The sequence below is a fragment of the Bombyx mandarina genome, chromosome 16, assembly GCF_030267445.1.
Source record: "Bombyx mandarina strain Sakado chromosome 16, ASM3026744v2".
Taxonomy (NCBI): Eukaryota; Metazoa; Arthropoda; class Insecta; order Lepidoptera; family Bombycidae; genus Bombyx; species Bombyx mandarina.
In genome coordinates this window covers 1,236,152-1,251,572 of record NC_143222.1, presented here as the reverse complement: position 1 = coordinate 1,251,572, position 15,421 = coordinate 1,236,152, and the positions used below count along the sequence as shown (strand labels likewise).

Here is a 15,421-nt window from a genome sequence, read left to right as displayed (position 1 = left end):
ATCTTTTTGTGTCTTTAAGGCGGTTAGTTGCCCTCAATTAAGAAAAATAGTATTATTATTCGCCAATAGATGTCGGGAAGAGTTGATTATTGAAAACACGAATAAAACAACATTTTCTGAAAATAAATCGTAGCTAGATCGATTTATCGCCCTCGAAAACCCCTGTATACTAAATTTTATGAAAATCGTTGGAGCCGTTTCCGAGATTCAGATTATATATATATAATGTATTTATTTATTTAAATCAAAATATAGTTTAGCTTTGTAAAACTATAGCAATTGAGTTGCTCTTTTAAAGAGAAACAACATTTAAAGTGGTCGTCGTGGCCTAACGGATAAGACGTCCGGTGCTTTCGTGTTGAAGCGATGCACCGGTGTTCGAATCCCGCAGGCGGGTACCAATTTTTCTAATGAAATACGTACTCAACAAATGTTCACGATTGACTTCCACGGTGAAGGAATAACATCGTGTAATAAAAATGAAACCCGCAAAATTATAATTTGCGTAATTACTGGTGGTAGGACCTCTTGTGAGTCCGCACGGGTAGGTACCACCGCCCCGCCTATTTCTGCCGTGAAGCAGTAATGCGTTTCGGTTTGAAGGGTGGGGTAGCCGTTGTGACTATACTGAGACCTTAGAACTATATCTCAAGGTGTGTGGCGCATTTACGTTGTAGATGTCTATGGGCTCCAGTAACCACTTAACATCAGGTGGGCTGTGAGCTCGTCCACACAGCTAAGCAATAAAAAAAAAAAAAAAAAAAAAAAAATTTAAAGCTATTGCTTCACCATTATTTTTATATCTTTTTATATTTTAATATTGCAAAAATGCTCTTTATATGTCTAATGTTCTAATATTTCAATAATCGAAATTCTATTTATGTCATCTATAGAAGAATGATATAAATAACATATTAACTTCTTTAAGGATTAATCGTATAGAGGTTACATATACCTAGTCAGGTCATAAGTATTGTCACACAGTAAAAACTTTTCTTTTAGAATGCTGGCCACAAAAAAGTTTATTGAATTCGAATTTCGAATTGTTCATGAAAATAAAAATGTATACTTTTAGAATTTTACTCATTTTTAAATATGGAGTGGACGCTTAAAGAAGACCGTGTTGCAGTTATTGCGTTGCATCGTTGCAGTTACGCGCCAATTCAAATTTTTAACATACTGAAAAATTTGAATATAACCAAAAGATTCGTTTATCGTACCACCAAACGATACAATGAAGACTCTAGTGTACATGACAGGTCAAGAAGTGGTCGCCCTCGGTCTGTTAGGACTCCAGCAGTGATAAAAGCTGTGAAGGCGCGAATTCAAAGAAATCCCAAACGTAAGCAGAAACTGTTGGCCCTTCAGATGGGGTTAAGCAGAACCACGGTGAAAAGGGTGTTAAATGAAGACTTAGGGCTTCGGGCATATCGAAGAAAAACAGGACATCGTTTGAATGCTCGTCTAATGGACCTGAGACTGAAGAGATGCCGCGCTTTGTTGAAGCGGTACGCGGGAAAAAAATATCGGGAAATTTTTTTTTCGGATGAAAAAATTTTTACCGTAGAAGATAGCTACAACAAACAAAATGATAAGGTGTACGCACACAGTAGTGAAGAAGCGAGCAACCGTATTCCGCGTGTCCAACGAGGTCATTTTCCATCCTCGCTCATGGTATGGTTGGGAGTTTCTTATTGGGGCTTAACAGAGGTACATTTTTGTGAGAAAGGTGTAAAAATGAATGCAGTTGTGTATCAAAATACAACCCTGACAAACCTTGTGGAACCTGTTTCTCATACCATGTTCAATAACAGGCACTGGGTATTCCAACAAGATTCGGCGCCAGCTCATAGAGCGAAGAGCACACAAGACTGGCTGGCGGCGCGTGAAATCGACTTCATCCGGCACGAAGACTGGCCTTCCTCCAGTCCAGATTTGAATCCGTTAGATTACAAGATATGGCAACACTTGGAGGAAAAGGCGTGCTCAAAGCCTCATCCCAATTTGGAGTCACTCAAGACATCCTTGATTAAGGCAGCCGCCGATATTGACATGGACCTCGTTCGTGCTGCGATAGACGACTGGCCGCGCAGATTGAAGGCCTATATTCAAAATCACGGAGGTAATTTTGAATAATCTTTAGTGTCATAAGAATCTATGTTTTGTTAAGTTCATTTTGGTATATGAATGGTTACATAATGAATAAACTTGTTTCAATTATTTTACATTAAACATGTGACAGAATTTATGACTTGACTAGGTATATACAAGAATTGCGTTTAAAGGTATAAGATAAGATAAACATTAATCAAACTCTTACAGGTCAAGAACAGCCACGTGTCCCATGAAGCGCAGAGCAGCTGTGCACTCGTCTGCAGGTCTTCGTTGATCTGACACAGTCGCCACACTAGCGACACGCCATTACACACGATCACGGCATCTGTCGAAGAATTTGTAAATTATTGTAAATTATTTGTAAATTAAAACGAAGCCCGTTTTTATAACATTTTTTTTTTTTTTTTTTCTTTTTTACCCACAGAATGATTTGGCTCGCTTTTTTGTTAAGCTTAGGTGTTGGTAAAGCGGTGCTGACTGTCTCAGAATTAGCTAAAATGTTCTAAATAATTAGAAATCAATCTCCTGTTTTGAGTTAATTATGTTATGTTTCTTCCTTAAATATGGATTTGCGACTTCCAATACCGAGAACTGAGATAGTCTCAAAGGTCGAGTAATCAATGCCTGAAACTCATTACCATAGCTTAAAGTAAATAAGACTTACATATTACATAGTATGCTTTAGTAATCTATTAATTTATTTATTTAGTAATTTATTAAAGTGGAAATTGATAGATCATTTAATAAGAAGCAAAACAGAAAAATGGGCTAAATTAGTAACTGAATGGTACCCTCGAGAGGGGAAAAGATTAAAAAGACGACCGTTCCAAAGCTGGGTATATGACATAAAAGCCGTTGCATGCTCAATGTGGAAGAGGAAATGCCACGACCGGAACTTATGGTAGGATTTGGGGAAGGCCTATGCGAAAGCAAAGCAATCTTAGCCGATGTCAAATGCAAAGAAAAAAAAAGTTAAATGAATAGTATGTACTTAAATATGAATTAAGGTTGTTAATAAAGGCTTCTTTACTTTTCTTTTTTCTTTTCTTTTCTTTTAGTAATCTGTGGACTTACAGACAAGATGCTCGAAGTGTTTCCAGTGCACGGCGGCGGCGGCGGCGCGGGCGATGGGCTCTAGCGGCGACGCGGCGTACCACGGAGCGCGCGCGGTCTGCGCCGCCCAGCGCAGCGCGAACACATCGTACACGTTCGCGAACTCCGCCCGGGAGAGACCCCCTGTGCCGGTCTGGTTCAGGTGCTTGAACATTAGGTACACGTCTAGACCATCTGGGGAGGTAAGGACAATACACTGGTGTGAGCGGACGGTGTACTCGTGACGAGACGAACTATGCAAGGGTTGGGGTATAAAACAATTTTCAGACAGGCATTAAAAAATAATCTCGCAAAGTCTACTAATAGTTTGCTAACTAATTGCTGGTAGTAGAGTAGAAGTCGTATTGGCCGAAAGGATAAGAGATCCGGTGCATTCGTATTGAGCGATGTATCGGTGTTCAAATCACAGGCATGTACCAATTTTTCTAATGAAATACGTACTCAGCAAATGTTCACAATTTACTTCAAGTAACATCGCGTAATAAAAATCAAACCCGCAAATTTATAATTTGCGTAATTACTGGTGGTAGGACCGACCTCTTGTGAGTCCGCGCGGGTAGGTACCACCACCCTACCTATTTCTGCCGTGAAACAGTAATGCGTTTCGATTTGAAGGCTGTGAGCTCGTCCACCCAACTGTAAATACGACCTCGTGTCTCAAGATGAGTAACGGCATTGAATATTGCCAGTGGACTCTGATGCTAATCTTTAGCGGTAAACAAATTAATAAACTGAAATTACAAGAGAGCACTAACTGTAATGCGGCGCGTAATGTCTCATGAGTCCCGCGAAGTGTCTCAACCGGACTGCGTGAGGCGCTCGTCGTGAGACAAGCAGTCGGAAGGCGTGACGTGTAGCACCGCGGCGATGCAGTAACAGCGCGCGACATTTCTCGCGTTCGATCCGGGTGAAGGTCTCGTAAACAACGGCCAACATCTGAAGACAACGCACAGCTATTCAATACAGATGGATACAGAATGGCATAGTTGCAGAATTTTATCGATTCTTTGCTGACATCAGAATACGGAAGGAAATATGAATTATGCCGGGAGAGGTGACTTGTACCGAGAATGCACTTTGGTAGATACACACACATGACGTTCAAACATAGTACGTAATGTACACTTGACATAACTGTCGACTAATCAAACTAAAACGATACGGCTTTAGTAGGTAGATATTTTTTTCTGTTAATATTTATGTAGTAAAAAAAAACCTTTTTCAATCTTTGGATCAGTTTCTTGTACTTCGTTGATAAGAATGTTTATACTAACCAAATTCATCAAGACGTAGAGAACGGTAATTATGTACAAGATGAAGAATAGTGCGTACCACTTCGACTTGGCATAAGATGGCATCATCACATCTGGGAAGCTGAAATAATAATAATTTTTTAGGCAAAGAGTGAATATAACGTAATTACTATTACAAATTCTGTTAACATTGCAAAATACGGATCCTAACAATACATCATAAATGATTTCGATCCAGTGGTAGATTCTGCGCAGCACTGCTCTCGTAAAATGTAGTTGCAGGCGATTTTACCATTCGCACATTTTCCCACATGTATCGATATCAGCGAGATCGATAATATTCAACCAAACATAAAATAACTAGTTTAATGCATGAATCAACTTACTTTGCCGAAGTCAGCAAAACAAACATACTAACGAATGAGTCACTAAGCGTCTGGAAGTGTCCATTGTCTACATGCTCAGAGAATAAATAGAATCCTAAAAGCGAGTAAGTCGCCACGAAGAACATTAATAGACCTGCAACAAAAATACAATTGTATCTAGATTACTCCTTTTTCGTGTCTACTGATCACAATTATACTAACATCGAAACACATTCAACATAGATTCTTTTTTATATTACCTATTAGATATTATTATGTTTATTTTTTTAACATCTAGATCTAATCAATGGATTTTACCAAATTTTGCTATGCCCTTTAATATACATATATACTCAAACTTAACTATTGATTACATAGTTTTTAGATTGCCTTTTTTAAAGACCGGGTAGACACAGTGTATATAAAAAACTATTTAAGAACTGATCTCATAATTTTGTATATTTATAATGTCCGTTTATCTAGATGACATTTTTGTTACATCCAACATGAATGAAAACGTTCAAAAAGTTGCGCCAATACTTGATGTTTGTGCATCTCTGTATTAGTTATTCATACCTAACATATCAATAATCGGTGGTAACGATTGCAGAATTTGTCTAATGAACCTCCGTACTCCGCCGCAGTGCCGCGTGTCCACTAAGAAGATAGGACGCAGCGCCCTCGTTACTCTGAAGTGTGAGGATTGCCGGCACAGCACTACCACAGCTTCAAGCACCATTATTAGCAGGGTTATACCCTGGAAATATCAAGAATTATGCGTAAAAATGACGTATTCTATTAATTTATCTCTATTTTTATCACGTACAATCATGTATAAAATGACTGAATTCTTAAATATATGCAACTGATTTCTCTAAATAGTTACATTTTGTGCTACAGGCCTTGACAAGTGGCCCGTGGTCGACAAGAATTGTCCTGCATTTAAATGACACATAGTAGAGTGAATCATTTGCAACAACGGGTCGACATAAAGTAATTGTGATGATGATTGCCTGAGGTGAAGACAAGTAAAATAAATCGTTTCTATTGTGTATATTTTAATATGTAATATGTTCTTTATCGCCCATGACATTATTGTAATTAAGAAGCGGCTAGTTTTTCATGAGAAACTTAAAATTATTTATTTACCATATTTAAATGTATGTAGTTAAATTGGTAGGGAATAAAAACGGGGATTAAAATTTTCCTTCCAAAATTTCAAGTTCCATTTTTTTTATATTACAGCACTACCTCGTGGAATTCGAGGACCATACAATAAAATACTTATCCCTTATCTAGTTTATCAGCGATCGATCCTTTCCCGAAATTGAGATTGTAATTTTCGATTGTAATTTCAAAAGCGAAGCTCTATATTATATATTAGTTAAAATGTTAATTAGCCTGTTACATATTTAGGTCGGAGATCATCTTACAAAAATGATTATTATATTTATGTAACCATTTTTATTAAAACACACATCATGTGATATGTAATATAGCAGAAAACCCATAATTCTTCTTTCGAATTGACAACTAATTTTAAAGCCTGTCACTACCAACAACCGAATTTTCCATTGAAGAAAGGTTTTCTTTAAAACATGCACAATTTTCTGCATCTGCAGATCAAAGAAGTTTGCGTATCATACCTTTAACATGGTCCTCTTGTGTTTAAGTATGGTGCTCCATCCGATCCATTTCAGTTTCAGATGTAGCTCTATTCCGATCACAGTTAACGCCATTAATTCTATAGTACCGTGTGCCCATACTGGAAGCTAAAATAACATCAGTACATTAGTATCATGACCCAACAGTTTTCCACATTTCAGTAGCGACACCATTATGTATATTGACTAAAACTGTAATGCAGTTTACATTCTTTAATGGTATCATTGGATTCCTGTTCGTATCTCAAAAATATAAGGGTAACCTTTGGATCTTTCATTCAAGATCCTGAAATATGTTTCCCATCCTAAAAAAGGATAGGAAAAGAAAAGTGAGAATACACAAGATTCAATGAAGAAGAGAAAGAAATGGCATGAGGTGGAAATTATGTTTGTAATACATCTTACCTCAAACGTGGGAACGGCTGGGTCTTCGGTGAATGCCAATAATATTAAAACTAATGAAGCTAGTAGATCGAGGCCATGGTACCAGGGGTTGTGCACCCTGAGGTAGGCTGGTAACTCTTCGGGACTAGATGGATGGGAGTCGAACTTTTCGTTGTTTTGACCTTCCTGAAATAGTATAATATATATCTATACATATAAATAGAATTGGAGAGTCTGTTTGTAATATTTAAATAACCGCTTCTTACTACATGTATATGAATATATATGGCACATACACCAAAATAACATTTTTTACAATTTTTGTCTATCTGTCTGTCTGTCTGTTTGTTCCGGCTAATCTCTGGAACAGCTGAAGCGATTTTGACGAGACTTTCACTGATAAGTAGCTGATGATATAAAGAGTAACTTAGGTTACTTTTTTTAGACTAGCTTCGCCCCGCGGTGTCACCCGCGGTACGAAAATAACCGACAACGGTAAGATCGCAGGACTCATTTATCAATAATAAAATTTAATGTTTCCGAAGCGAAGCTAGGGCGGGTCGCTAGTATAATAATATACTATATATTTAGTATAGTATAGTATAGTATAGTATAGTATAGTATAGTATAGTATAGTATAGTATAGTATAGTATAGTATAGTATAGTATAGTATAGTATAGTATAGTATAGTATAGTATAGTATAGTATAGTATAGTATAGTATAGTATAGTATAGTATAGTATAGTATAGTATAGTATAGTATAGTATAGTATAGTATAGTATAGTATAGTATAGTATAGTATAGTATAGTATAGTATAGTATAGTATAGTATAGTATAGTATAGTATAGTATAGTATAGTATAGTATAGTATAGTATAGTATAGTATAGTATAGTATAGTATAGTATAGTATAGTATAGTATAGTATAGTATAGTATAGTATAGTATAGTATAGTATAGTATAGTATAGTATAGTATAGTATAGTATAGTATAGTATAGTATAGTATAGTATAGTATAGTATAGTATAGTATAGTATAGTATAGTATAGTATAGTATAGTATAGTATAGTATAGTATAGTATAGTATAGTATAGTATAGTATAGTATAGTATAGTATAGTATAGTATAGTATAGTATAGTATAGTATAGTATAGTATAGTATAGTATAGTATAGTATAGTATAGTATAGTATAGTATAGCTGATCACCTCTAAATAAATAGCTGCCTCGTGGTAGTTCATCTCCCAATGCTCGTCTTCGGACATGTGGAGGCCCGTGTGGAGGGACGAGCGACTGCCCATGTCCAGGGTGCTGCTGTCACCGCCGCCATCTGTGCCCGTACGGGAATCTGAAATCGGCAAACGTAACACGAGTACTGAATGCGAATCGAAAACTGTTATCATAAAAAGAATGAACAAAAGTGCGAAAAGTTTATTAATATAACATGCGGTAGGCAGTGGCTTGGCTCTGCCCCTGGCATTTCTGAAGTCCATGGGCGACGGTAACCACTCACCATCAGGTGGGCCGTGCGCTCGTCTGCCTAAAAGAGCAATAAAAAATAATAATAATAATAATATAAATTACTTTTCTAACCGCTAAATCTGTAGACATTCAAGCCACACATACATTGGCATTGTCACAAAGGTTATTACCGATAAGGACCACCATGAGATAAAATACGAGCACTTTCATGCATCTATTAACATATGTTATTACATAATTTTAATAATTTATGTAGCTTAAGTTTATGAAGTGGATAAGGAGAGCCAGGCTCAGTGCTGTGAATTGGGAGATTATCCAGCAGTGGACGACTGTGAGCTGATGATGATGAAAATAATGATGAAGGTGATGATGAAGATGATGATGATGATGTAGTTTAAACAATAAAAAACACACACACATACACACACAGATTTAAATAGCTAACCGAACTAATAGCGAATTTCATATTTCTTCAATCAGAATTTCATCATCATCTCCTGTTCATTCCGGTCAAGATATAAGCGAACTTATATAATTGGTGCATTTTTGAGTTTATCGAACCTCTTGAAGTCTGAGAAAATGACTTTACGTACAACCAAAGATACCTAAGCTAATAAAAGCTAGTCAAAGTGATATATACGTTCAGATACCAGGGCACACAAGAAAAGATACACTGAAGAATTAGAATAGGGACCATCACGGTAATAATTATCTCGGTGATAATAATTTTAAGCTTTTTGTTTCCTACCTAAGCTGGTAGCCCAGCGGTTAGGTGAGCTCAGTGCTTTGCTGAATCTACCACCGGATCGGAAACGCGACCCACTGAGGAGACCCGGCGAGAGACTCAATGGGCTGCGTCTGTGGGTTATTTTAAACTGATCAAATAGAAGAGTGCGTGAATAAAAAACGTGATAGTATTTGACTGGACCATTCGGGGTCACAGTCTAATACCTTGGTCCGATTAGATCCACACCGCTTTTGATTGCACAACGCCCTCCACACCACCAGAGAGAGGAAGAGATGGAGAAAGATCGTGCGAGAGAAAGTGATACAGAGGGACGGTCGCGACCCTCAGATTTTTTTTATTGCTGAAGTGAACGAGCTTACAGCCCACCTGATGTTAAGTGGTTACTGGAGCCCATAGACATCTACAACGTAAATGCGCCACCCACCTAGAGTTATAAGTTCTAAGGTCTCAAGTATAGTTACAACAGCTGCCCCGAAACCGAAACGCATTACTGCTTCACGGCAGAAATAGGCAGGGAGGTGGTACCTACCCGTGCGGAGTCACAAGAGGTCTTACCGCCAGTAATTACGCAAATTAAAATTTCGCGGGCTTGATTTTTATTACACGATGTTATTCCTTCACCGTGGAAGTAAATCGTGAACATTAAATTTGTTGAGTACGTATTTCATTAGAAAAATTGGTACCCGCCTGGGATTCGAACACCGGTGCATTGCTCAACACGAATGCACCGGACGTATTATCCTTAAGGACACGACGACTAAGAATTAAGGAATACGAGGCATAAAAGAGGATTAGACTGGTCCGCAACTTACCTATCACTGCGGCCGATCCGACAATGTCCATTTTGATTTAAACAAGCCACAGCCTAAGAGAAATGCAATGAATTTGAAATGATTAATAACAGAAAATATTTATAGATTACTTAGTTGCAATCAAAAGACGCTACTTAAACTAAGCTCAGCTTAGAAAAGACTAAGTAAAATTTTTGGTATTAAATTTGTAATTAAAAAGATATTGATTTTCAAATTTTCAAAATATTATATATTAATACGCGAAGCAAAAACTTTGTATCCCTGTTTACGAAAATTGCGCGGACGGAGGAGTATGAAATTTTCCACACTTATAGAGAATATAGAGAAGAAGTGCAAAATGCTAATATTTTTTTAAAAGAATGCATAACAGATACATTAAATCCATAAAGAAAACATTACACATACTACATACCATGTATTTGACGCACACACGCATGCATACTATTTATTTTCAAACTTTTGTTCTTGACGTCTGTGGTCATAATAGTGTACAAATTTACAATTCCAATTAATTATAGTCGAATTTCGGGTACTGCGGGACCTCTAGTATATTATATAAAAACACGTTTGAAATACTACACAATGACAGAGAGCGAACACACGTTCAACCGCTGGGTTAAGCTAACGAATATTAAAAGGTATTGTAAAATCATGATGTCTCGGAACAGTTACATGTAATTAACATTGTTTGTGAACGCGCTAGATGAATCAACGATTTATTTTAAAGAACATCTGTGTTAATAATAGGAAGATGCATGAAACATTGTTGTCAATAGTCGAAGAGGCAGTACGGTAGAATAATCTAAGAACCGTCCCACTGTAAGATTGGTATGTTCATCAATTTTAGGCTATCAGCTTATTTTCACAAATATGTATGAATGGGGGAATATATTTTCACCAAGTACCGGATTAGAATGTGGCCGTAAATATTTTTAATTAAAACTAGCTGACCCGGCAGACTTCGTAGCGCCTCAATCGATAAATAAAAGACCTAAACTTCTGTATAAAATAAACTTAAAACAAACAAAAGGAATCCGTCCGACGGGGGACACATCAAAGGAAAAACAAAATTGTTATTTTTATTAAATTCCGAGCATTTTCATATTTATCTCCCTTTTAAACCTGAACTTCCACAAGTGATTCAAGACCAAAATTAGCCAAATCGGTCCAGCCGTTCTCGAGTTTTAGCAAGACTAACGAACAGCAATTCATTTTTATAATTATAAGATTATATTGGTTGATTTTCCAGGACTAATTTTGAGTCTCTTGTTTTAAAATATAATCCAGATTACAATAAATTAAAAAGCTATTGTTGGTGAGCGCACTAGATCACAACCTGATCCCATTTAGATGTAAAGAGGTTTTAGTTTCTTACATTCATACGTCTGTCACAAGTCTGAAGTCGTCGTGGCCTAAAGGATAAGACGTCCGGTGCATTCGTATCTAGCGATGCAACGGTGTTCGAATCCCGCAGCCGGGTACCAATTTTTCTAATGAAATCCGTACTCAACAAATGTTCACGATTGATTTTCACGGTGAAGGAATAACCTCGTGTAATAAAAATCAAACCCGCAAAATTATAATTTGCGTAATTACTTGTGGTAGGATGTCTGAGTCCGCACGGGTAGGTACCATCACCCTGCCTATTTCATCCGTGAAGCAGTAATGCGTTTCGGTTTGAAGGGTGGGGCAGCCGTTTTACATCGGATTAACATCGGATGGGCTGTGAGCTCGTTCATCCATCTAAGCAATAATAATAAAAAATCTTCTCAGTGAGTCGCGTTTCCAAACCGGTGGTAGATTCAGCAAAGCACTGCTGTTGCTAGGGCTAGTGTTACCAACGTCTTCAGGTTAGAGCCCCGTGATCTCACTTACTCGCCCGGTCATGACCCTCGAGGTCACTAGAACAGGTAAAAAAAATAAAAAAATAAAAAACGCTCCCAGTCTTACAGCGACTATCTAAGTAGCATCAGTACTATTTGTTCAACTACAAACTCACACGCTAACGCGAGCAAACAGTCGCAAGTCACATATAAGCTACACGCGACGAGAGACAACGTGTATTGTTACACGTGTCACTGAAATTCGTCATCAAAACTCTCAGCTAGGAAGTACGGTTGGCAAAACAACTGTTCTTTATTATACATATTTCTATTCAATATTATATTCGTTTGTCTATTGTGCATTTGCAGACACATGTAAACATTTAAAGCTCCTGAACTGGGCACAGACTGAAAAAAACTAAACATAGAAAACTGTTCTTACTATATTATTACTTTAACATTCTTCGGATAGTTGACGTGGTCACAGGACGATTAGGATGTTACTCATCGAATTTTAAAAAAGTATGCCAACAACCGCCTTTTTATCTAAATGAAAAAAAAACAATAGATTAAACGATAAACATTTGTTTTAATTATGTCTGGGAAACGCAAAAACTGAAGTAACCTTTGTTAATTAATCAAAAATCATTTATAAACTGTCATATAAACAATATTGATATTTCCAACTATCCCTTAACGGTAACAGACAATAATTGTAGTTAAGATTAAAGATATTTATAAAATGAAATATGAAACGTAACCCAAAACCCGACTCCGTTAAAAATATTAATAAAAAATCGGGGAAAAAAAACTATGACATAAAATAGCTGTACAAGTCCGCTTCGCTGGGCATTTAAAATTAACATTATTATTTCTCACCCCCTCAAAGATTCTCATCATTACGCCCCCGCAACTGGTGTAAGGAGTCCAACATTCATATAAATATTAGCCTATCCATTAAGTACATATATTTTCTACATCAAGATCTAAGTTTCAAGTCAATCGGATGCATGGTTCAGTAGTTATAACGAAACATCGTAAAAAACACTGTAGATTTATATATTAGTATAGATAGACTGTCATATAAATATATAGCTTGAATGTTACTAAAGTTATTGCAGATAGAAACGATTAGTTACACAGTTTTTTTTTATCAGGAGGAAATTGCCGTACTTTCGCCCTCCACTGAGGATGGCGGGCGAGGCATGTCGGAGTCGAACCAACTAAAACCCCCTTTCGCTCAACAACCCACGTCCGAACCTCGAATGGGAGAGAACTCATGAAAAAGCAAAGGGGGGAGAGCGAAACGTTTAGTGCGGAGCACATCTCTCCCATCACCCTCCCCCTCGGGACGCCGGACCAGCAGTCGTCGGAGCCACGCTCCGTTCATTGTTCTCGTCGAACCCGTCGCTTGCGACGAAGGGCTCGACGAGTAAATTAACCCTCAGACACAGCCCACTGAGTTTCTCGCCGGATCTTCTCAGTGGGTCGCGTTTCCGATCCGGTGTTAGATTCTGTGAAGCACGGCTCTTGCTAGGGTTCGTGCTAGCAACGTCATCAGGTTTGAGCCCCGTGAGCTCACCTACTAGTTATGGTTCCGCTGAAATAGCCTCTCAAGGCTATCAGCTTAGGTAGGAAAAAAGGCGCCCCGACCACCAGCCCTCTCGACTTATACACCATAACGTATTTTATTTCTCTACCAGTCGCCGATCACGTAAGTACTCGAAATAATCATAACCCTCCTTCGGCAGTCTGGTAAATAATACATCACGGAGGCCCTACTGACTGGATTATTCATTAGTTTTTGCCACGCGATCGGGAGTGTGAATTTTTCACAATACATAATAAGAAATTACGTAAGCCGAAGTTTATACGAAAGTATAACATTCGGGCGTTAGGAGGCAATCGCACTAAATTAATATAGAAGATTTGTATTAAAATTATTTTCAATTTGACTTTCAGTTTTTTCTTGTAATATATTTTGAAATATTACTTAATGTGTTTTGATAACAATTTCATAGTTATTTTTTCCTAAAACCTGTCATTTGTTTCTTAAACGAACAAATATTTTTTTGTGTTAAAAATTATATATGGGGGGCATAAACATTTTAGAAATGTTACAGTGGGGCACGACACAAAAAAGGTTGGAAAACACTGCTCTAGAGCTTATTCATTTACATTCTTACTAGTACATATTGTAAGTATCTTGGTCCTTAACAGTGGGGACTGTTGTATTATATATTGGCCCAGTGGCGTCTTTTTTTCTACCTATGCTGATAGCCTTGAGAGGCTATTTCAGCTTCTCCTTGACGTGTAGGTGAGCTCACGGGGCTCAAACCGGGAGTGTTGCTAACACTGGCGAGAAACTCAGTGGGCTGTGTCTGTGGGTTAATTCACTCGTCGAGCCCTTCGTCGCAAGCGACGGGTTCGACGAGGACGGTGACCGGGTGTGGAGTCAGATTGCTTAGTAAGGTCTGGGCAATTACTGTTAAATTATTTTCCGAGTCTCATATTTGTGTTTCGAGCATAAAGTTCACGTTTTTTATGGATATAAATAACGCAAAAAGCACAGCCGACCAGCTTGCTAACACGTAATGTTTTTTTTTTCAATTTCTATTGAAGAAGCTTTTGTGAAATATAGCGCTTAGGAAACAACGCGGATGGGAGTTCATTCCAAAGCCAGATATTGTTAACAACATCGGTTCGCGGGGTGCTACCAAGTTATTAATATAACATTTCTACAGTATCGACGACAGATACAAGAATTATTTATAATAAATAAATCCGCCAATGGCGATATGGCGTTAAGAACGCACCGTTTTTTATGATAAAATAAAGAAGGGACTCTATCCAGACTCCGTCAACGATACCAATTTTGAAACTTTCTTAAGGTCATTTCAATTTAATTTCCAACGGTACCGTTTTATCAATTAAAACAAACATCAAACCATGTTGTCTACGTCTACTGTTTACTTAAAAATTTCTGACACATTCATTAATTGGGTGATAAATATCCATTATTATTATACATTTGTAACGCTTTCACAGTTTTCGGGAAATTAGCCAAAAGCTGTATGTGTGTGTATAAGCTTAGGGAATCTTCGGAGATCAAAACACTCCTGGTGAAACTGAAAAGGCCACCAGGCGACCATAATCCTTCAATCATAATAAATAATTGTTTAAAAAACTAAAAAAAATACGCTTTTATAGAAAATCCCACTAAAAACTAAAAAATAAATCTTAATAAATTTGAATTAAAAATAGTGGATGGAAAAATTATTTTATTGTAAAAAAGCGTAGGGTGCATGATATCAGTAGTTATAAATATTTTATGAATAGATATGAGTAGAAGGGTTATTTTGATAATATCCTGAAAAGCACCCCACGCTTTTTTTACAATAAAATCATATTTTCTTACATTATTTTTAATTCAAATTTATTAAGATTTAAGTACTATTTTCTAGTGAGATTTTCATTAAAAGTGTATTTTTTAGATTTTTAGTAGAATGGTCGTCCCGAGTATCGAACAGAAAAGTGACCGTTCTACTAAGCCGCGTGGATTCAAACAATTGCAACGGGCCCTGCTATCAGCAATAATTCAATTGATGCCCATCAGAATCATAACGACAAATGCTTAAGCGATTAAAGAAACACCAATCTT

The 15,421-nt window shown here is 37.2% G+C and overlaps 1 protein-coding gene across 3 annotated transcripts in view; it reads right to left on the bottom strand.

Annotated features, from left to right (window-relative positions):
* The window catches only part of LOC114243911 (two pore calcium channel protein 1), a 40,531-nt gene that overhangs the window by 16,294 nt on the left and 8,816 nt on the right, over window positions 1-15,421 (bottom strand). For all 3 annotated transcript variants that reach the window (XM_028175564.2, XM_089733829.1, XM_089733828.1), the window contains exons 2-10: window positions 8,104-8,243; window positions 6,916-7,080; window positions 6,493-6,618; window positions 5,423-5,603; window positions 4,868-5,000; window positions 4,503-4,602; window positions 3,984-4,164; window positions 3,190-3,402; window positions 2,321-2,440 (exon numbers count right to left, since the gene is read on the bottom strand). In XM_028175564.2, the coding sequence (XP_028031365.2) occupies window positions 2,321-2,440; window positions 3,190-3,402; window positions 3,984-4,164; window positions 4,503-4,602; window positions 4,868-5,000; window positions 5,423-5,603; window positions 6,493-6,618; window positions 6,916-7,080; window positions 8,104-8,243 (1,359 nt within the window). The remainder of the gene's footprint in view (window positions 1-2,320; window positions 2,441-3,189; window positions 3,403-3,983; window positions 4,165-4,502; window positions 4,603-4,867; window positions 5,001-5,422; window positions 5,604-6,492; window positions 6,619-6,915; window positions 7,081-8,103; window positions 8,244-15,421) is intronic.